Source organism: Piliocolobus tephrosceles, chromosome 3, assembly GCF_002776525.5.
Source record: "Piliocolobus tephrosceles isolate RC106 chromosome 3, ASM277652v3, whole genome shotgun sequence".
NCBI lineage: Eukaryota > Metazoa > Chordata > Mammalia > Primates > Cercopithecidae > Piliocolobus > Piliocolobus tephrosceles.
Genome location: NC_045436.1, coordinates 16,901,702 through 16,926,379, shown reverse-complemented (window position 1 = coordinate 16,926,379; position 24,678 = coordinate 16,901,702). Strand labels below are relative to the sequence as shown.

General features: G+C 39.6%; 1 protein-coding gene across 1 annotated transcript in view; it reads left to right on the top strand.

Annotated features, from left to right (window-relative positions):
- GALNTL6 (polypeptide N-acetylgalactosaminyltransferase like 6) overlaps window positions 1-24,678 on the top strand; it is a 1,222,618-nt gene that overhangs the window by 979,041 nt on the left and 218,899 nt on the right. The window contains exons 5-6 of the mRNA XM_023226155.2: window positions 4,906-5,091; window positions 9,006-9,189. Of these exons, the coding sequence (XP_023081923.1) occupies window positions 4,906-5,091; window positions 9,006-9,189 (370 nt within the window). The remainder of the gene's footprint in view (window positions 1-4,905; window positions 5,092-9,005; window positions 9,190-24,678) is intronic.

Genomic DNA, 24,678 nt, shown 5'->3' with positions numbered 1-24,678 from the left:
GATCAATAGTGTTTCCTGGCCCCTCTTGCTCTCCCCTTCAGATGTAAATTAGGAAATTCAAAGGAAACAGAAAGAACTAAGCAACAAGTGGCTGGGCCTCCATACCAACTGCTGAGCCTGGGGCAGCTGTTGGCATGACCTTTAGTGAGTCTTCCACTTAGCAATGTCCTGGCCAGGCTCTCTAATACTGATGGTCACTAACTTGTCAGCCCCCTTGGGAACAATCCCTCAAAGCTTTCTAAACTGTGACTGCATTTTTCTGACATAATAAGCATAACTTATTGAACAGATTTAAATCTTTGATGAACTAACAGTGCTTCAAAGTCATTATTCTGACATTAGTGGCAGTCTCATAGACAGTGAACTGTACAAGATCAGATGGATCCCATAGTGACCAAAGAAAATGCTCTGGAGTTTGTTTTTTGACTAATCCTGTGATACAAGTTCACTTTATTTTGATTTGTCTCTTTCCAAAGTGAGACATAGTCAAAAGAAAATACCAAAATACCAACCACTGGGATGCTTTTAAAAGGAAAAACTAAGGATTTGAGAGGACTGGATTTACTCAGTAAGTAAAATATCACAAGGGAAATTATACAATTAGAAACTAGAAGGAATAATTGTGATGAGCCAATCACACATCCTTCATCTTATAGCTGAGGAAAATGAGGTCATATGGTGTGAAATGACTTATCCAAAGTCACGCAGCCAGTCAGCAACAGGACTAGGACTCATGTCTTTGACTCTTTTGACTATGCAAATTGCTGAAGGTTAATATATTTTTGGTGTTTAGTTGCTTCCCTAAACACTGAATTCACTAACGAGTGGTTAGTCTCTATATAAATCTATGGCACGTAAGTGAAATCTCTGGAAAAAAAGAGGAAAATACATTCTACGAAACTGCTAAATTTGGTATTCACAGTAACATGACATCAAAATTTCGTTGGAATACAACTTTTTATCTCATTATTGCCTCACAGTGACACAATAAGCCCTGGCAAAAACTGCTATTTTTGAAGTTGTATTCATTTTTCCATGTCATCGGGATTTACTGGCGTTCAGTGGATTTCAACAATAATTTATCCACTGGTTGTCTGGACCATGGATCAAAAAAATTACAAACAGTTTTGCAAATGTCTCAAAGTCATTAGGCAGATCTGCCTGGCTTATAAATAAAACCCGTAAATTTCCTTGGTATTATTTAAAATTAAGGAAGTTCAAAAGTGACCTTCAAAAATGCAATACTTGAATTAAAATAATAGCATATTATGTTTAAAATCATGTTAATAACATTTTAGAAATGAATCTAAACCCTCTCCAGAGAACCCTTGACTAAAATATGGTCTTTTGTCTGACATTTGCTTCAAAATAAGAGAAATGGGGGAAGTGAATTAGCACATAGATGGGGCGCAGCTAACCATGAGTTAATGGCTGTTGGGGCTGGATGAAGGATATTTTTTAAAATAAGAGTAATAGTATCTAATTTTATGTATGTTCAAAATTCTCCATAATAAAAGTTTTAAAATAACTAAAAAAAAAAAAAAAATGAATCTAAACCCTGTTCATACCAAAGAAAGGTAAAATGTTTTTAATTTAAAGCCATCTCCACCATCTTCAGTAAATCCCTTGTATGAGAGTTTAATTTGCTAATTAGACTGATGATACCTGCCTTCATTGTGAGTTATGGGTAATTAGATGTTACAATGAACTACTAAGAGAGAAAGGACCCCTCAAAGTGCAATCAACCAGATCATTATCTGAGGCATTATCTGATAATTAGAGCAAGCTAATTATCACCATAAAGTTTAAACTAGAAGAACTGATCTAAACATCTAATGGACGCTATTGAAGGGTCAAACCCCTTATGCTTACTGAATTCACACTATACAATCGTTTTAGTAAATGAAAATGGGCTTTGATATAGGAAAAATATGCAGTATCAGAAAATGTGTACAGAAAAATAGAAAACATGTAGAGACAACCCTCACTGAGTTCTAGAGAATTTCCCATAAACCGAAGAATACGAAAGTCTAAATCCAAAGTTGGGACAACCACTCTCAGGTGACTTAACCCTTTGACTCTCACTTTGGAAGACCTGGGGAGTTAGAATATTCTAGAACAACTCCCTGTAATGGAGCTATAGGAAATTACTCATTTCTCCTCCTCTCTCTCAAGAGAGTCCCCTTTAGTCCTTGGGTGTCAGGGAGGAAAAGCGTAAATGCATCTTGAACTGCTGAGGTAGTCCTCATAGTGTGACATTTGACAAATGAATAGTGAAGGGGAAAAATATATTTTAGTAGGCCTAAGAAATACTGATTATCTCTGTTTAGTCCCCAGTGACTGTTGAGACACTATTTCCATGAGACAATATCTTCTGTGGTCCAAACAACCGATTTACAATTAAATATATAGAATGCAACTTGTTTGTAAATTGATGATACAGAAAGATTTCAATACCTAAATAAATTACAGTAATGAGATTATAAAGTTTTCTTAAATATTTATTACTGTGGGAAATCCTGACAGCATATGGCCCTTTCAAGATGCTGACACATAATGGTGTCCTTGTATTGATCACTCATCACTTAGTCATCGCCTTTGATTGTGCAGTGGTATCACTTGCGTCTTCTTTAGTCCCTTGACAAGAGAGTAAAGCTGCAGTTTTACACACAGGCAGTGTGTTGTATAGCCCGTAGAATCTTTCTTTGCAGCTTGCACACAGTGGAGAAGGGAAGCCATTGTGGTGGGGAGCACTAAGCAGAGGGGCAGGAGCAAAGAGGCACACAGTAGAACTTGCCTCTTAGTTGAGAGACCACAATACTGCTTAAATACTCATATTTTTTAGTCTGTGGCTTGCCAAAACTTCTTCCTTTAATTTGCAAGAGATACAAGATGATGAATTATCAAAATCTCACCAGGAAAAAGAAAATTCTAAACTTTGTGTCATTCGTGCTCAGCATTCAAAGGCATTTCTTCAGATAAAAATGCTGTTTTTATTCATACATACAAGTGACTTACGAGTCTTCGATTATTGACTTAATACACAAATGTTTGTTGAATGAACACTGACCAGTCTCACTGAAGCCTAATTCAAAGCTTGACTGTCCACCACATTCTAGAAGGAAAAAACAATCCCCTAAATCCTTTACGTCTTATAGGTGAGGCTATTCAGGCTTCGAGAGTTTGCATGACCTACTCATATGTATCACCATTGTAGACCTCCCTCCCCGGCCTACTCTGATTCCAACCCTGGAAAAAGAGTTTGCTTTTCATAGTCTGGTCTTCACATCCCTGTTACTTACATGAAGAACAAAATAGAGGGGAACACATTTTGAGCTAAAACACTCTCGTGGAAAATTCCATCTGTATTTGTTTGTTTGTTGGTTTTTGTTTTTGTTTTTTTGAGACATAGTCTCACTCTGTTGCCCAGGCTGGAGAGCCGCGATACAATCTCAGCTCACTGAAACCTCCGCCTCCCGGGTTCAGGCAATTCTCCTGCCTCAGTCTCCCAAATATTTGGGATTACAGGTGCCCACCACCATGCCCGGCTAATTTTTGAATTTTTATTAAGACTGGGTTTTACCATGTTGGTCAGGCTGGTCTTGAACTCCTGACATCAGGTAATCCTCCCACCTCTGCCTTCCAACGTTCTGGGATTACAGGTATGAGCCACCATGCCTGGCCCCATCTGCATTCTTTTACAGTGAAAATTCAAAAGCCAAATATTGTTTTCATTGACCCATTTGTGAAACATAGAACAGTCAATAAAAAGGGAAATTAAGATTTTATAAAACTATACTAGTTAATAAGAAATGAGAATGAACCTCTATGCACAGAGAAACTCTAATACAGAGTAATTCTGACATCTGTTACATTGGATAGCAGGAAGGATTCACAAATCCTACATGAATCCCTATTGCTACAGATCATGCAAAGAGACTTCGTAATATTGATTACAGACATGCAAAGAACATTTGAAAAGTGAAAAATACAGAGCATACAGCATACTAAGATTCTACTTCAATGAATATTAGACTATACCTGTCAGAGATTCCAATAAAACCCTCATAATGTCTTAGATACAGCAGAATGAAAGCAGAGGATATAAAGTATATAAGTACATGACCCCAGAAAGGCAGCAAATGCTCTTATCTGACATAATAAGAACTGAGAGCTTGATGCATTTTGTCACAGACAGTAGGAAATATTTCATTCTGTGAATAAATTATCCGATTTGATTTTGTTTCCACTATTCGTTTTTAATTAGGCAAGAAACATTTCCAAATTTAAATCGCTAAGAAATATTTCCATAGGTAAGTTCCAAACGACTGTATAGTATTTCTTCTGTAGTCAGTCATCTTTCCACTTCAAATCAGAAGCAAGATGCTAAACTTGCTTACTAGTTTGCTATTAACTTATAGGGGAAAAAATCTGGTTCTTCTTGACATGACAGATATTTTTCTTTCCTGTTGTTTTACATGCATTATTTTCAGTACACAAAATACTGGGCAAAGCCTTGCTATAAAGAACTCTTTTGTTGGAAAGAGCCCATTTCCAGGATTTTCATCTGACTTTACCCAGCAGGGACCAGAGGGCAGAAGCCCGTCTTTGGAGTGTGGGCTAGGATTACACGCTGTGGCTGTCAACCAGCAGTAACTGCGTAACAGACCTCTGGCATGTCAGTGACTTTTGTGTTCAAAAAAGGGCAATATTTGCAGTTTAAAGAGCATTTTGGAAAACTGTAGGATCCGAAAACCTTATTAGTATCTCCCATCTAGACGAGGAGAGGAGAATGTTACCCCAGGATTCATCAGTCACATGCTCTCTATGCACAACCAACCATGAATAATTCAGCTGCAACTAATGTTTGACGTTTTCTCTATGGATTTTCTACTTCCTTCCTAGAACACCTGAAGGATAAATTGGAAGAATACATGGCCCGATTTTCCAAAGTGAGGATTGTTCGCACCAAGAAAAGAGAAGGACTCATCAGGACCCGTCTCCTGGGGGCATCTATGGCCAGAGGAGAAGTCCTAACGTTCCTGGACTCCCACTGCGAGGTCAATGTGAACTGGCTGCCCCCACTCCTCAGTGAGTACAGGCTGCTACGGCACCATCCTGGAATGCCTCAGGGGGAGTGAGCGGTTTGCTTCTATTTAGTTTGCAATCAACAAATGCTAGAGGTCCCTTCTACAAGTTTTCCAGTAGAAGCCTTGAATTTTATATTTACCACTGCTGCAAACAGTTTTCTAGGTAACTGTTTCAGGCAGTATTCTACGTAATGCCATAAAATTGGCATTTTAAATAATACCAACTTCAATCTAACTTACAGTTTTAAAAAGATTTCATTTATCTTAGATATCCTCCTTTCATGTTGTCAAATTCACTGGGTGAACATTAAAAGAAAAATGTATCCCAAAACTCTTTTATAGTCCTGTAACTACAGCAAGATTAAAATGCACACACACACACACACACACACACACACACACACACACACTGAACAAGTATTACAGGATTGTTAAGAAAAGAGGAAAGAAAAATATTCATCCCCAGAATACAGTTCAAGTGTAAGCACCTTGACATTTTCTAGGATTTATAATGCCATTTCTTTTCTGTTATTCTTTCCACTTCTGGCACCATCCTACAGCCCTAAATATACAGTTCCCTGTATTTACATAGACTCCTTCAAACACAGTGCAGCTGTCCAGGTGCTATGTCTTAAATGCTCACAATATGGCTAAACTGAGGGAAACAAGATTATGTCATAACACACTTGAACTGTTAGATACACAAAAGAACTGAAAGTAATTTAAGGTAGAAAACATACGTGTGGCTCAGTTCAAGCTTCATTACTTTTGTTTTAAAACGAAGTAAAATATAAAGTCCAGTAGTAGATAAGAAATAGTCAGTTTGAAAAAAAAAAACCCTCCTTCTAAAAAGTTCTCGGTGCACACATAGTGTTCTCCTTTCTGACTTTGCTAAATCAACTTTTATTGTAAAAATATCCCTGGCCTTGGAACTAAAGTCACTAGCAACTGCCTTCACAGTAGCTGTCTCAGAAAGAACAGTTTGCTATTGACTACCGTGTAGGTTTTCAGCAAGAACCAGCAAAGCTCCATTAGTAAAAGATGTAGGGAGAAAAATCAATTGAAATTGTATAGGATTTAAAACAGGAAACAACCAGCACCCAACAGCCCCCACCACATTGCCCAGCCACATACCCCTGCACAGATGACTGCCCAGCTATCCTAATCCACCAGAATGTTTCGGTGCCCCTGCAGTCAGAGACTCCTCTGAGCCTTTAATTAAAAGTACCTTGTCCAAGGACACAGCAATTTAGAGCTTCATCAGCAACAGTGAGATTCCCTCAAACAGAATTTGACCTATATGGTGTTGAATACTCAAGGAAGTCAGCAAAAGGCCTAATTTATTTATGAATCAAAGCAAATCCCTAAATGCCAATTATTGAGTGTCTGATTGTTCACTATGAATCTAACTAAAAAGAAGAAGACAGAAAAAAAAAAAGAGTAAGAGAAACCCACAACCCACATTTCTCATTAAAGTATTTCATTTCCTGTAGTCCTGATGGATAAGAAATGATTCAAGTTCAGGATCACTATCTTTTTTTATTTTCCTCTATCAGTGTCTTGACACATCATCCAAAATGAAAAAACAGGCAGAGCCACACAGTTTCTTGGCTCATTTTTCACCTTGGGATTATACCTGAATTTCAATTTCCCATTAAGTCTGTTTGTTTGATCCCTGGAAATTGAAATGTAGGAACAAGCCTTGGATGAAAAATTAGTCATGCTGCTTTCAACCTAAGCTAGTACAGCTGGATAAGAGTGAAAAGGAAATTTGAAGGAAAAGTTGACAGTTACTTTAACAGACACATTCTCTTTGGGTCACCTTGGGACTCCTTGATGGTCAAGGAACTTGTTAATCAACCTGATTATGAATTTGATTGAAGAAAGTCACTGAAACTTTAATGCTAAAATACCTGCAGGGATGAGATAAAAAATATTCTGGACCCAGCAACGACGGTCTCCTCTGTCAAAGACATCTCAACCCATTATAAGGCTTGCCCTGGTGAAAAAACAAATGCTTAGCCATCCCTTGGTGGAGATTAACTAGAAATGGTGCTGGGGGGTCTCTTCATCTGCTAATTAAACTAAAGTAAGACTAAGCCCACCTCTGGCTCTCTGTGGCTTACCAGGACCATGCTCTAAAATCGCAACCCTTTCCACACTCCAGTATCCTGCATTCCTCTTCCCTTGTTTTATTTTTTCCCATCTCATTTATCACCCTTTAAAACACTATATAATTTAGCTATTTATTATATTTATTAATTGTCTTTGCTTCATTCCTAAAGACAGAATTGTTTGTGATGTCATTCATCATGGTGTCCCCAGAACCTAGAAAAAGTGACTAGCACATAGTTTCAAATCAATAAATAATTGTTGAAATATGAAAAGAATGACTGGATGGATAAATGGATGGATGGATGGATGGATGGACGGACGGACGGATGGATGGATGGATGGACGGATGGAAAGGCATATAGACCTAGAGGGGAAAGTGTTCACAAAATTCTGTGGTTTCCATCCCTGTTTCATCAGTGTCATCAAAATAAAACCGCTTATTATTACAACCGGTAAAACCTTCTGCTTTTTATCCTATGCTTAAGAGAAACAAACGTCTGAAGCAAACAGACAGTTTCCTTACTGCAGGAACTTTATCCCCAAAACAAATTACATTTACTCCACAATCTCTGGGGAAACAAAATATGATATGGAAATCACCAAACTTCCTAATTGTGCTAAATGATATCTGTTTTTTACTTGTTTATTGTCACATCTAAAGGTCTTCCGAATAACAAGAAGGTCTGCCTATTAGACAGCACTGGTCTGTTACAATAAATATTAACTAAATTTACATTCTTGGAAAGAAAGTTACCTCACAGATAGGTATTCTAGCTAAACCAAAGGATGCAAATGCCAGTGCCCTGTGCTACCTGTTAAGTCATTACAATAACCATAGCCACATGGGAAAGGAAGGTGCTGGAACTGGAAAAAACAAATCACCTCTCTGCTACCATGAGAACAATCGAACAATCGAAAGGTCAAGTTTGAAACTGGATTGTTAAACAGAGGTTGCATCTTGGTTATTGTTCTCAAAAGCTGCATAACCCTTGACAAGTTATTTAATTTCTCTAATCTTACCTTCCTCATACATAAATTGGGGATAACAATAATAGTTACCCTACAGGGTTGCTAAGAGTATTAGAAATAGCATGAGAATAAATCACTTGGTAGTTACTCAAGAATTTAAGAGTAGCAGCAGAAGTAATCGCAGTAGTATAATATCACGTAATACTTTTTCAAATATGATGAGGGAAGAAAATGTATAGCTTTGATCAACGGAGTTTAGCTCCATGAACAGTGGCAAAATAGGACTTGGAAAAATCTCTGGCACACCTGAGAGCAAAGAATTCTATGTATGATGTGTCAGCATTTATAGGAGAGCAGCCACCATGATTGTTATGAGATTAGATGCCACAAGATCCATGAAGTTAAATATTTACATTTTGGAACCTCCGGAAAGCAGGCCAGTATTTTCTCAGCAGGCTCCAGCAGTATGCTTGAAAGAACACAAGTACTGTTTGTACTCTGCGCATGTTGGATGCACGATAAAATGACAGATTGGGGACAGGTCAGAGCAAAAATGTGACAGAGGGAGAGCTAAATGGACTTCTGCAAGTCTCTCTGGGACATAACTTTCTTAAAGGAAAATACAACAACTCTAATTGGACCTAATCGCTGTCCCATCACGTTAAGTCCAGAATTCAGAGATTCCTGAAAAGTGCTCTAAGGACGACAGAGAGCCAAGGCTACAAGCGTTGCGTTACGCATTAGTAGGGGACTACAGGCTTCTCTTTGCTGAAAAATGATAGATGACCTAGGCAGGCATGTCATTTCCTATTTTGTGCTTTCATTTTTCAGACCAAATTGCACTAAACCACAAAACCATCGTGTGTCCCATGATCGATGTCATTGACCACAATCACTTTGGGTATGAGGCACAAGCTGGGGATGCCATGCGAGGAGCCTTCGACTGGGAAATGTACTACAAAAGAATCCCCATCCCTCCAGAGCTCCAGAGGGCAGATCCCAGCGACCCTTTTGAGTGAGTAGCAGCCAAGGGAGGGGCCAAGGGAGTGAGGGCAGGTAACTCATTGCAGTGTTAAACCTGGGCTCAAGAAGACAATTATCTCTAACAAAATGGAATAAAACAGGTGGTAACAATATGCAAAACATCAGAGAAAGGTCAGACCTACACTCTGTAGAAAATTACAAGCTGTGCTGAATTCATGGATCACCCCTTCTTAAACTTTGCTAAGCATGAAACTGTACAGATGAAAGAACCACAAAAATGCATAAACAGAAAATACATCTAGAAGGAAGGCATGTTCCCTTCTTAGACGCTTTTTCTTTTGACTTTTCCCTAAAGGATTACTGAAAACAACTATTTTGTTTTTCTTGTATTAGAAATTGATATAAAATACGAACCAGTGTTTAAGCCTACTTTCTACACCCTGTTGGAAATTGTTTACCTATAATGGAAGTGTGCTCCTAAGCAGGTGTTCCCACAACTGAAACATGGGAATTCAATCAAAGTGATATATCCAGAGTCAATTATCTTTGATAATCCTGCCCCTAATTTAAGTACATACTGTACAGAGAAGAAGGTACAGCAATGATCTAATGATTAATTTCTACCAAACGACATCCTGTTTTTTCAGTGTGGACATGAGAAGTATGCATTTAAAGAAAAACAAAAAAATATGTATAGTTTCGTTTGACAGACTATCAAGACCATTCATAGTAAATGGTAAACTTTTTCCAACAGTTAGCCCAGAGATAACCCAAGGTACACTATATATCTAGTCCTCATACTGCACGCTTTGACATCACTAAAATTGTTATTTTAAAACTATTATATAGGTTTTTCTTAGTACAAGAGAAATAAAAATGTCTGGGATCAAGCTTTGCACACTCTGAGTCCATTTAAAATGCATTAAATATTATTGTCTTTTCATCAATAATATGGGCTGTAAAAGTTTGCAGTAAAGAAGCTACTGAGTACAAAAACCGCTTCTCTGACACTAACAGTTTAAATTACAATAACATTTCACAATGATCAGGAAAATGTTTCCTACACTTCTAGTCTTTAGAAAAATGAACTCCTGGGGAAGCAAAGGGAATTTCAGAAGACGTTAGCTTGATACCACGCTAGAGAAGTCGTTTCTTTCGTAAAATAAAGCGCTCTTATTAAATATCCAGAGCTTCTGGAGTTCAGCCTCTTTTGACTCTCCACTTACTGGAGAGTTTTTGAAAAGAAATAATAAAGGACCTTTATTACTTCCTCAAATGCTTTGGCCAAAATTTCACAGATATTCAAAACTACTAGAAAAGCTTTTTAGTAATCTAAGCAAAAGTGTTTCTAATAAGCATTTGAAGTGGGCTTAGCTGAGAGATGCTCTTCAGACTTCTCTGAAGGTAACCATCTGAAAATCTCGACAGAGAGGGGCTCAGGGTGGGACGAGTGACAAGGGTGTGAGGTGATGCATATGTTAATTAGCTTGATTTAGCCATTCCACAATGTGTACATATTCAAAACATCACGTTGTACATCATAAATAAATACAACTTTTATATGTCAGTTTAAAATATAGATGAGAAAAGAAAATAAATTTAAAACGTTTTAAATGTAAAAAATGTTTAAAACATGCATGTGGAGAGGAGTACAAAAGGCCTTAACCATGGTAGAACTGTTATTAGATGCCGGCCCACGGCAGAAGAGCCACAGTTCGGCCACTACAATGCGAAAGTACCATGTTTTATGGGCTGGAACTCATCCAGGCTGGCTTCCCAAATGCCGTGATAGTGACTGGTTATAATGACCTTTACTTTATTTGCACTGTGATAGCAAGTAGGGGTCCTGCTTCCTGAAACAGTGGGATCAAAATGCTATCAGAGGAATCTGCAGTGGAGACAATTATAAAAGCATTCTCAGTGCCTGTATTGATAGTCAAAATTTTTGTCAGGCTGACTCTGACTATGGCTATTGCAATATCAAGCACCTTGCTTAACCACAGAGCTGGCAGAATTGGTAACTTTCAGAACTAGGGTTACCTCTTGTCTCTGTCACCTACTTAGGTAGTTGTTGAACTGTCAAAAATTGCATTCATCTATTGCATATTACTATCTTTCTGCCTTAAGTCTTATTGATTCCTAGGAATGTGGACACTTTAGCCTCCTGTAATAAATGTAACTTGCAGGAGGTGTCCACTTTGATCTTATAAACCATGTTTGCCATCCTGATAATAAAAGAATGGTTACCCAAGCAGCTCTGAGCAGTGTATCGGCAATTTCATTATCACGGCAGTCACCTGAATGTGCTCATAAACAGACAAGCTTTAGGCTAAAACTTGCTTCTCTAGCTGTAAAGCTTTAAGGTGCACAGAATGAAGGCAGTCTATCTATACATCTTTCTTATAGTCTTTCATGTTTCAAGAGGCTGCTGCCAAAGAGTGTGGTTTTCTGTGGGAAGATGGGGAGAGGAGGCTGAAAAGCTGGGAAGAAGGGAAACAAAGAAGAATGTGCAAACGTATTGCAAACCCCAGGACTTTTCGTACAATAAGGATGCAAAATTTATCTTTCTTTAGCAAGTTTATCAAATGTCTTATGTGACAAGATTTGAATTATCTCATTTATTCTGCCATTACTTGAATTTTCAATGACTATTGATTAGAGCAGTGTTTTTCAAGCTGAAAATTCTGTGAAAGTAGTGGGGCATTAACAATATTTAAGTATTAATGAACTGGATTGAATTCAATTGAAAATTTTAGAGGGTTATACTAGTGGGTAGGTATAAATGTCATTTCTCAAATATTCAACTTCAGTTACAAGGCATATATGAACCTGATGTCATGTAAACTGTATTTCTTCACGTAGACTACACAATGAAAGAGGTCAACATCTACCAACTTTCTAAACTAGGAATCAAGACCTTCAACAATCTGACTAGAAAAGAAAAGGAAAACTCATGGATAACTTTGAGCATTAAGAAAATATTTACTGATATTTACAAAGGGATCCTGTTTTTCAACAAACTGCTACTAGAATGTAAGAGAAAAAGCAACATTCATGATTCAAATTATTATATAGTGGTCATAATTCCTATTGGATTGGATACATTTAGCAAATATTTTGGCTGGGCATGGTGACTTGCGCCTGTAATCCCAGCACTTTGGGAGGTCGAGGTGGATGGATCATTTGAGATCAGGAGTTCAAGACCAGCCTGGCCAATACAGTGAAACCCCGCCTTTACTAAAAATACAACAATTAGCTGGGCATGGTGGTGGGCGCCTGTGGTCCCAGCTACTTGGGAGGCTGAGGCAGGAGAATCGCTTGAACTCGGGAGGTGGAGGTTGCAGTGAGCAGAGATTGTGCCACTGTACTTGAGCCTGGGCAACAGAGCCAGACTCCATCTCCAAAAAAAAAGAGAGAGAGAGAGAAATATTTTGGGGCCAGGAGCAGTTGCTCTCACCTGTAATCCCAGCACTTCGGGAGACCAAGGCGAACAGATTGCTTGAGCCCAGGAGTTTGAGACAAGCCCGGGCAACATAGCAAAACCTTGTCTCTATGAAAAAAAAAAAAAATTAGTGGGGCAGTTTATTCAATTTTACATGACTATAGTCCCAGCTACTTGGGAGGCTGAGGTGCACAGAACACCTAAGCCTAAGAGGTTGAGGCCACAGTGAGCCATGATCGCACCACTGCATTCCAGCCTGTCTCAAACACAAAAACAAAACAAAATTAAATTAAAATAATTTTTTAATTTAATTTTTAAACTAAATATTTGGGGTTATGTATTAAGGAAGAAACCAGAATGCTCCCTCTTTCTGATGGCTTTTATCATGAGGTAATGCTTTGAGAAAATTCTTGTTATTCATGGCTCTTAGATGGTTTTCTCATTACTGGTCCGTCTTGAAATCAGGGTACTTAAAAATGAAAGACTTTTCTATGTGACAAAACATAATATGCTCCTTCAGCCATGATGACAAGGAGAAAGATGTTTGTTTGCTTTCTAAAAGTTTAGAGTGGGCCCGAAGAAATTATCTTGTCCAAATTCCCTTCAATGTGAGCAACCACTAGACAACGTCCAAGACAGGCATCCAACCGCTGCAGTAACTCATCTTTAAAGTAAATTTCCTACCTCAAAAGATATCCTTTCTATTAGACTTCTTGACAGACACGTTTTCCCTTGCATGAAGAAATTCTGCCTTTCTGATCCCAAATTGTCCTACTTGAGATACAAGGAATATTGAATTGGTCTTTAATGACAGAGCTATTAGAAATATTTGAGAACAGTAGCCATGCCCATACTACTCAAGAGGGAAAACAACAAAACATTTTTCTTTTCCAGGCTACATATTTTCAGTTCTATCACCATGTTTTCCAGGTCTACTAGAGTCTTGTAAAAGTTCACACTCGTTGATGTAACGCGTCAACATATGTAAATTCACTTCACTGCTGCAATACTACTAACGTTTCTCCAACTTGTCTCCAAGGGCAGCATGAAATAGTCCATCCAGTATATCAGGTATACAGACCTTAATACATGACTCTGTCAACTGTAAAAATCAAGTTAATTTCTAGAGAATGTATGCAGGTTCCTAGATATCATGCTTCCTTTTGCTAAATACAAAGAGTCGATTCAGCAGTTTATTCAATTTTGCAAGTTGATTATATTTTTCGGAATCCACCTCTATTCTGTCTTTGTGATTGTGGGAAAATTATCTTTGCACTGCCAGTTTTCCTCAGATAGATCTTCACAATTCCTTAAAGACTTCTAGAACTAAGAGTTTTAATCACCATCGATGGAATTCTTGCCTAGACTTATTAGTGAGAACTGACATTCTCTATTTTCCATCTATTTATACCACCAATTTCCAAAATGTTTAAAATAAATATAATAAATATATACACACAGCAATGGGGAAAAAATTCACAGGCTACAATCATCCTTTTTGTTTGTTTGTTTGATTGTTTGGAGATGAAATCTCACTCTGTTGCCCAGGCTGGAGTGCAATGGCATGATCTCGTCTCACTGCAACCTCTGCCTCCCGGGTTCAAGAGATTCTCCTGTCTCAGCCTCCTGAGTAGCTGGGATTACAGGCGCACACCACCATGCCTGGCTAATTTTTGGATTTTTAGTAGAGATGGGCTGGTCTCGAACCCCTGACCTCATGATCTGCCCACCTTAGCCTCCCAAAATGTTGGGATTACAGGCATGAGCTACCACACCCAGCCACAATCATCCATTCTATTCTCTCAGAAACCACTATGTTCCATAGACATATCAGTCTGAATTCAGTAATTCCTCATTCAGGGCCAATATCTAGCCTACAAATGTCCCTAGGCACAGATAGCAATAGCTGTGACCCATTGCCAAGGACCTCAAGGTAGGCACTTCAGACATGAAAGATCCTCTGACATGGGCCAAAGGTGAGATCCTTGTGAGCTGGTCCTGCAATCCAGAAGTGTGAGGCATAGCCCATGCTAAAATGGAGAAAATTCTACCTCTCTGCTACAGAGGGTTGTATCACTGTCACATGAAAGTGGAATGCTTTCTATAGATTTACTGATAGTACCTCCCTTTGTTCTTCCAAGGGACACCGTGCAGAATTTGCAGACTCTCTTTCTTGTATAAGAATGTGAGAAAGTGCTGATGCCAACACCGTGTGAAAGTCAGTGGTTCTTAGGTAACAAATAAAACTTTCTGCTAAATTTAGGCTTAGAATAAAATTAGAAAAAAAGTACAAATAATCATAAATTCATCAAGCTAGAAGAAACCTTAGAGACAATTCAACTTCTCATTTTTTACAAACGAGGAAACCTAAGCTATACAGTCTAAATGACTTATCCAGTGTCACCACTAGCAAATTTAATAGCTACTACTAGAATCTGGGGTTGCTGACTCATCATTCCATGCTATTCTTTCTTTCACACATGTTGATGGAGGGGAAATTAACAGTTGTTAAATGTCTACTGCTATGGGTCAGGCACTTTGCTAGGAAATTTGCATATCTTCTTAACCCATTTAATCCTTATTTCAAGCCTATGAAATATGTAATTTTTATAAATGAGATGATTCAGACTCATAGAGGTGAAACAGTTTTCCCAAATTTACACAGCAAATAGGAGTAAGAACGCAGAATAAGAACTCTCACGATTCCATGGAGATTTTCCCCTCCCATTCTACTTAGAGAAGACACATTCTCTGGTGGTTAAGGAATAATCATACTCAAATAGGGAAAAAACCTTCAGAGAGTACAATGACTTCTTCCCTAAAATACGACAATGCAGCTGATAAGTGAATATCGTAAAGTCAAAGCATCACTAACCTTTACCAATCCTTACAGAAAGTCTTATTTCAAAACACATTCAGGACACTGGGCCAAACAGAATCACTCCAGGTCTGCCTCCTACAGATAGACTTGTGCCTGCACAAGGGTGCCCAGTGGAGAGTGTAAGTAAGGCTGAGATCGAGCCTCTGTTCATAATGCCGAAGACCCAGGTTTGGGTTGACTAATCTGGAGGAAGAGGGGCTCCTTCTCCTTGGTGGGCATAGAAGCTTCACTTCATAACACAAAGGAGATAACAACAGATTGAGGATCAACTTACTTGATTCCTAGTATAAACTATTAGCTTTTATCAGAACCTTGTTGATGGCACTAATTTACCTTCAAAATTTTAGCATCCCACTTGGATAAATTTCATTGAGGGTTAGGGGTACATTAGCCTACTCAGAATTTGAAAATAAAGATAATCTGTTTTACACAAAACTCTTTCCACATAGGTTTTCACCCAATATTATTAATTCTACATTTAATCAAAATCAGTAAAGCATGAAATTGATTTCCTATGGAAAAAGGGACTGGTCAAAACTGAATTTAATGTAGAATATAAGCTTAGAAGGATAACTTTGGGGGTTTTCTCCACTTTCACCTCTAAGTTTAGTTAGATACTGTTCATCCTCCCTTTTATTCTCTCCTGCCCCTGTTAGGACACCTCCAGAGCCTGGAATATCCATTTGGTAGAGTGGGAGAACTTTGTTCATTCCCTGCTTCTCACGTCAAGTCAATATTCTCACAAATTTTGCAGATCTCCATGCAATTGCTACAAATCTTCCTCCTCCTCAAAAAGTCAAATTGATACATAAAACTACCAAAGTATGTGCTCCTTGACCTCAACCTCCAACCATGTAATTCTCTATGATTGAGGTTTCAAAACTGAAGTTCCAAACATTTGAGGGATTAGATTAGAATCTATGTTAATCAGTTTAGTCTAGAGACAAGTTCCAGGAGAGTTAACTAGGTCTTCAGCTCTCCACAACCACAACCACAGATCTTGCCTGAACTTCTCATTATTCCAGAAACCCCTCAATTAAACTGGCCAAAGAGTCTATTTAATGAAACCTATGTAGTATGTAATATGAAAACTAACATCTGTTTAGCACTTCACCATATGTAAAGCCCTCACTACATTATCTAATTAACTCTATGTAATAATCCTTTTGAATGGGTTAAAGTAGATATTGTGGTTTTCTAATTTTGTAAATAGAGTGAGAACCAAAGAAATGAAGAGACTATAATAAGGAATAAAGGACAAAATCAGGACTCAAATCAACGCCTTCATTCATTCATTCAGATTTCAAATCTTAGGTTTAATCAATAGTCTCATAGGACTCAAGTTAATGCCTTCTTTCATTCATTCAGACTTTGAATCCTAGGGTTAATCAATAATTTTCTTTTACTCTCCTTGTAAGAGAAACTTAGGCACCCATTAAGTGAAGTCGTTTTGTCAGTTATTGTTTCATAGCGAGTTCATAATAAGAGCAGGAAAGGAAACAGATTGCCTTGTTCCCCATACTGTGTTCTTATCATTAGACCAAACTAGAGCTGATAGGTTGAAAATGTCAGCTTTCAGTTACTAATGAAGGGAAATGTCAACAATGCCAGCTTCTGGTCTGTTTATAACAAGATCTAATTCACTATTTGACAACTGCAAAAGGACAAAATGTTTAGGGAAAAGACTGTCAAACTTTTAAATGGTGTCCTAATCTACAGAAGGTGAGAATAAAGGAGTAGAAATGGCTCAAGTGTTTAAAAAACTAATCAAAATATTGAATAAAACCAATCTCCTTTGAAAGCCCAGAATAAACACTCACTGAAGCTTTTTTAAATGTAAAGTAAAATAGAATAACATGGGCAGAGATGTTCCAAAGCAAAGTTGTAAATTACCCATCTCTCCTTTTGAAGCCCCCTTCCCCATTGCTTGGCTCTGGAGGCCCCTGGCTGCCCTGGGCCCCCAGTCTGCAGGGAAATCACATTTGACAAAGAAATTCTCCATAAGGGGTAGCAACAATCTCTTTTCCCTTGTTAGAATCAGAAATGACTGTTTCTTTCTTCCCTCTCCTTGTGGGTGTGATCTTTACCTCAACAGGATGTTCCCTATGACTTTCTCCTTCCTTTAACAGTTAAAATGATATTAACAAGGCCTGGCACGGTGGCTCAAGCCTGTAATCCCAGCACTTTGGGAGGCTGAGATGGGCGGATCACGAGGTCAGGAGATGGAGACCATCCTGGCTAACACGGTGAAACCCCGTCTCTACTAAAAAATACAAAAAAAAAAAAAAAATTAGCCAGGCGAGGTGGTGGGCGCCTGTAGTCCCAGCTACTTGGGAGGCTGAGGCAGGAGAATGGCATAAACCTGGGAGGCAGAGCTTGCAGTGAGCTGAGATCCGGCCACTGCACTCCAGCCTGGGCGACAGAGCCAGACTCCGTCTCAAAAAAAAAAAAAGATATTAACAATATTAATTCCTAAATCAGCAATCCCTGTAATTATTCTGCTGTACCTCTCTGCTTTTCTTCAGTGTATCTTGGTCTCCTGAGATCTCTGGGTTCCTGGGATAGCTTGGGCTTTGAGACCTCCTCTTTCTGGTTCCTGACCATGTATCTGGACTCTTGAACTGCTTGTTTTTCACTGAGACTTCTGCAAGGGCCATTCAATCATAGGTAGCCTGGTAGGTTATGTGCACTATTTTAAAAGACGATGAGACCCGTTCATCCATCCTGAAAGAGGTGTTCACTCTTGCATACCAGCCACTCAGGACCATGGTCTCTGTGGAACTCCAGAATGCACTGCTCTTCTCTACCCAAACCTTACAGTGACTTGTGTTCTAACTATCCTCTGTATTTCTTTGGTAATATCGCCTCTTGAACTTTGGACTTCTGATCTCATTCTTGGTCTTGCTTCACTGCTGCCAGGTTAGATAGCTCCTCCATAGTCAGGCTAGGGTTTGAATTCTTCATGCCAACCACCCCTAGACCTCCAGAACCACCCAATAGTTATAGATAAAACTGCACCACCTAAGACATAGCAATGGCTCCCTGTGTGTTGAACTGTGAAGTTCACGAATGGATTGATGACTGTTTTTTGTAGGGTTTTTTTTTTTTTTTTTTTTTTGGTCCATTTACCTGTTATATGAACTATTATCCACTTTGTTTTGCTCCCCCAACTGGTGTCCTGAGTCTGTCTGTCTGTCTAATGTGTGAAGGTAATTTGCTCTGTCCCTTCCCTACCCTTAAGATGTGACTTGACTTTGTCTCATTTATTCCTTAGCTGGGCATTTTCATGGATTCTGTCCTCTAGGATATAATGCCCCACTCTCTTCTTTCTGGCTCCCTAGTCTTCTTTAACTGAAATCTTGCTTCCTTTAGCTAAGGGAGAAGCTTCCATGCACCTGTGAAAATACTGTCACCGCCCCCTTCCCAGCACCTGAAGTTCAGCAATATTGATTCTGTCCTGATAACATGATACCAGAGCATGGCAGAATTAAACAAAATGTTCTACCATTCACCTAATCTTCCTCTTCCCTCCCTGCAGACAGGGCTATAGGCCCAAGGCCTATATATTAGCTTCATTTCACTTCATTTTCTCACCCAAAGCTTCATTGCTAAAATATCACCTTCAGCTCTGCTCTCCTCTTTGCTTTCCTTCTTAGCTCAAAAACTCTTCTTTTTTCCTAATCATTTCAACATCAATATTAGAATGTAAACTCCATAAGGTAAGGGAGCACAGTTTTCTTCCATTCAGTCATTCTTTTTGCCTAATCATTTCAACACCAATATTAGAATGTAAACTCCATAAGGACAGGGAGCGCTATTTTCTTCCATTCACTCAGTGCTGTGTCACTAGCACCTAGTCCCTGTGCATAAAAGACACCCAACAATATTGATTGAATGGATGAAAGAAATAGTAAGATTGGAAGAAGTGGTCAGACAAGGTTGTGTATATTTGAAAAAGAGATGACAGTTTTTCAGAAAAGGATGCTAGCTACAGAAAATGTTGTGGCAGGACTGAGCACAATTATTTATAGGGTGTCACCCACAGAGCAGTCTAAATAGAGCATACATTCTTATAGGGGAGTGGTAGAAAGTAAAGAAGAAAAGGAAGAAATGAAGAAGACAATAGAAGGCATTTATCCAGTATGTAGAAGGAAGAAAGATGATAAATAAATATTTTAGAAAAACCGGAAGGCCTTCCTGAAGTCCTTTACACCATGAATGAAAGTTAAAATCATTTTTAAAACCACAACCGAGGAGATAACAACATCTTTAACAAGGGGGCCAAGTAATGATATTGATCTTCAGTTCTGTCCTTTTCTAACAAATAACGAGATGCTATAAGCATCTTGTGCTGTCTAGATTCTAGACACCACCTAGAGCCCAAGCTGGTGGGAGCAATGGACTTCAAGAGGGTTGACCAAAATTACACGCTTGAGAGCAGGGCTGGGAAGGGCCAGTGGGCTTGATGGCAGTGTAATCTTAGAACTTATATATATAGACTATGGTCTTAGAATGGGAGGATATAACAAGCCTGAACAATATGTATGGATCTAAAGTCTAGCGAAGAAAACTAAGCCTTACATGTGGCGTGCCGTTGAAGCCTTCACTAGTTATATGTAAAGAAATGATGAAAACTAGAATCTGTATCCAGAAGTCAGCGAGGAGTCTCTAGTCCTGAATTACTCTATTACTCTGCCACAGAGAGGGAACAGAGTTGGCCACCAGGGCTTTCAGTCAGAACCTGACTTCCATGGTATAGTGTGTGTGTGTGTGTGTGCGTGTGTGTGTGTGTACACATATATAACTAATAAATTGATATCAGGTTATTTATGTATTTTTATTATATGTATATGTGAGTATATATTATATTATTTATGTGTGTATGTGAATGTGTCTGTGTGTGTGTAAATTGCTTCAAATGATTTTTTTTTAAAGAAAGTGGATACATATGAATAATAGGAGTGAAAAAGAAACAAAATCTGGCTTTGAGTCTATGCTGCTGTCTTCTCAGTGGGGCTGACTTTGTTCAGGATCACTAGTGGAGGTAGGTGGAATTGGCTTCAGGTGAGAAACCTTCAGAAATGAGAGAATTCCCTATCTCAATCCTCTAACGAAGTCAGAGCAAATTTTTTAAAAATAAAATAGTACCGCACATACTCCCCTGATATAAATAGAGTTGAGTGACACTAGAAAAGTAACAGACTTTCATGAGCTTATCTGTGACAGAAGTCATTAGTCTTTACTGTTTGCTGCTTGGATTCTTTATCTGGATCTATGCTAAGTATCTAAAGTGAAGCTACATCCACAGAGGCACTGGTTTTGACAAGATCATCACTCCCTCCTTCAATGAAATAATCAAGCAATGACTATGATGCTAAATTGGTGGGACAATTCTTTTTTCTTTTTCTTTTTTTTTTTTTTTGTTATCTTTCTTTCTCTTTTTTTCTTTGTCTAATACTTCTTGGTATAGATCCACCTGGAAATACATTTAAGAGAAAGAAATGTCTGTTTTTGTGTCTGGAGTGCCAATAAAAATGAGACAAAATGGACTCTTGCTGGAGGGAGGGAGGGAGATTATATGGCATAGTTCAGTGGAAAGGCTGAGGCCAGGCCGCCAGTGGAAAGCCTCGTGCTGGTTGGCCACTCCAGGTTGCAGCTTCTGATTCAAAAGTGACCTCGAGGGCACCTTCCTGCTCCAGTCTTCTTCACTGATGGAGCTCGGTGGTAACACGAAGACGTTTGCCATTTCTGCGTCTTCCTCCGGCATGTTAGCCTATTTTTCTATCAGTGGGAACTAGCTTGGACGCCCAAGACTCAGCCCAGATCCTGCTTCTGGGATTGAGGTGAGCCAGGGCAGGAGAGCAGGAGCTTAGGGTCTTCCAGCCTGCACTGGATTGGTGGGAAAACTCATCCAAGGCCTTCCAGAAGTGGTACACAAAGGGAGAAATTGAGTAAAGTGGTGGATAAGGTAAAAGTATACATGAGAGAAAGAATGATTACATCACAAGCCACAAAAAAAAAAAGCAAGCCAGGTTTGAATACCATGTAAGAGGAGGGAAATTGTAGGGGAAAGCTATGCATGGCTGAGAGAATTGGGATCTGCACATACAGAAGCCAGCGTGGGATCAGGCCATATTTCCCTCCTCCCCACATCTATCCCCCAGTCATTCCACCAATTTGAAGTTAGTGAAGAATACAGGCTAGCTAAATGTTCTTTCCTTTGCTTAACACTGCTCCAAGAATTTACATTTTAACTTTTTGTAGTAATAGAAACCATCTCATAGATGGTAACTGTAGCATATGGAGCAGGTTTGAAACATACAGTTACAACTCAAGTGGGCATGAATGTAACTTTCTTTATTTCCATAACTGAGCCTTACAAAGCCCTGGAGTCCTGCTTCCACCGTGAGCAGCAGGCTGGCTCCTAACACATTTGGGTCCAGGGCAAGAGTGCAAATGAAGGCTCAGGTGGCATATGGCTAAGTATTTGGAAGTTTATAAACTGAGCTAGCAAACTGCTGGATTCTGTTCTGTCCTCCTTTCTTGATCAATATACCTTCAGAACAACCCAGAGAGTAGGGATGCATGTAGAATTGCTCCTTAGCGTCCATTCAGCTCTTGCAGCACCGGCAGACAGGCAGGACCGCAACCCACAGCCCACACCTTCCCTTCCTGTTTGTTCTGTGCCTCCACAGCCCGTGGGCACACGCGATGCAGGTGGACAAGGAAGCCTACATATCTAATTCCTTCTACAAAAATAACCATCCTTTGCCCAACTCCCAGCCCTAAGGATATAAATTCCAAACCACGGGAAAGCAGCCCATGGAAAAAGAATCAAACAATAATGGAATGACTCAGGCCTTTGAAGCAGGCTCAGAATCCTTTGTGCAGGGAATAATGCAGTCTGGAAAACCCAGCTCACAAAAGGTGTGCAGCCTGTGGGGATGTGGGGAACGGGACATCCCTTTAGCCTCCAGACTATCCATCCTATAGGGAGAGGAACATCCAAAGACCAGAGCATGGCCCTCTTTCCTCAATCTCAGGTCACTGGACAGCAGTGAGCCCCTGATCTCACCAATTAAATGTGCATTTCTTCTGATCCAGAACTTGGTCTCTTATGGGCAAATTCTCAGTAAATTCCCAATTCAAACTCAGTCAATTCAAAAGTCTAACTCCATGCCAGGATTGTTTTCCTTTCCAAACTGCTCTGCTCAACTTTCCTCCATTCTCCTCCACTCTCAGGATGGCACCTTGATCGTGAGGCAAGTCACGATGGGGACAGGTGTCATCCGATGCTTTATCTTTCTCAGCTTGCCTCAGCTGGATTCAGACTGGATGTAGCAGACCTTTCAAAAGAGGCTTTGTCCTCGCTGGACAGAGTGCCCACAGATGTCATGTCTCCATCTGCTTTCTTGCATGGTAGGGTCACGCTCCCTCTGACTCAGTTCTACCTAAGTTCTAAGATCTGGCTAAGGACTAGTCCAAGAGGCCCAGGCTCTTACTGGACCCTAGCTTTGGTTTGTTCAGCCCCACATCTCAGAGATGGGTCCCTTCACCCTGCTTCACAGTGCAGGTCCTCTAGCTTTCAACTCTCATCTGGTCCTCTCCCTCCAACAGGCAAGAATTCCACCCTTTGCAGGTTATGGATAACCAAGAGGCCCTATCTCAGGCTCTGTCTGCCTAACCACACCACGCCACTCATTCTGTTGTAATGAGCTTCCTCATGTTGGCATAGAGCATGTTACTTAGAGGTATCCACAAACCTCTAGGTTGCTAGGCAGGAAGTGGGGACAATCCCTCTATGTTCTGGAATCCTAAAACTGATTTGGAGTCTCTGTCTTCCTACCACACTCCACCTACCAGGACCTGTTAGAAGTCGGCCAAAACCTCCCAACTTTGATTTGTTAGAACCAACACCTCATGTTCTCTCTTTCAACACATCATTGCTCTTGCACATGAAAGCTCTGTTTCTTCGATACTCTGTTATTTTGAAAGCTAAGCTGAGCAGTGACTTTCCTATTCTTAGTGGTGCACTGCCTTCCTCTAAACCAACAGAAGCCTGAACTTCTATGGGTGGAAAGCCAAATGCAACAAGAAAAAGAAGAAAATTTTTATCAATAATAATTTCTTTCAAAATTACTGTCTCACTATACAAGTTTTTTTTCACTGCATTCTTTAAGTGGTAGAGCAAGGAATAAAAAATAAGTAGCCTTCTGCTTGCACTTTAGACATTGAAGGAAGAAAGGAAAGGCAGGTCTGCTTAGGTGGAAAATACAGTGGACCAGGCGCGGTGGCTCACGCCTGTAATCCCATCACTTTGGGAGGCTGAGCCAGGCCAATCACCTGAGGTCAGGAGTTCGAGACCAGCCTGGCCAACATGGTGAAACCCCATCTCTACTAAAAATACAAAATTTAGCCAGGCATAGTGGCAGGCACCTGTAATCCCAGCTACTTGGGAAGCTAAAGCGGGAGAATTGCTTGAACCTGAGAGGTGGAGGTTGCAGTGAGCCGAGATTGCATCACTGCACTCCAGCCTGGACGACAGACCAAGACTCCATCTCAAAAAAAAAATACACTGACGTGCTCCAACCCTCATTAAACCCTCGTTATTTTGTCAATTGTTTTCCCTGCACCCCACGTCCCACAGGGAGGGAAACCTGCCTGTCATTCTATGCCTCCCCTCACTCAGGGGCCACAGTCAGCCCTGCTGTCAGGGAAGGGCCATTTCCACCAAGGTATTCCACGCCACCTACCCAGACACAGATTATAAGCCTACCAGTCCTTTCTTCAAATGGATGATCTGATCACCATCATGTGTTAAATTAGCATTAAAGAAAAAGGAGAAGAAACAGAATAAACCAACAGAACCTAAAAGAAACACAGATACTTATTTTAAAAAATCAAATTATCCTCATCCACAATCTAGACCAGTTTCTATGTGGAAAGGGAACAAGCACAATCCTCATATATTTCAAATATGATTACTAAAAGAAAAGATTCAATGGATGGCCCAAATAATAGAAGGAACCAAGCTAAAGTCCACACTGGCAATCTGGAGGAGAAAGTCAAGGAAATCCCTCACGCTATAAAGCAAAATAGATGGAACCAAAATCTGGGCTATTTTCCTAGGGCTTCCATAACAAAGTACCACAAACTGAGAGGCTCAAAGTAAGTGAAACTTGTCTCACAGTCCTGGA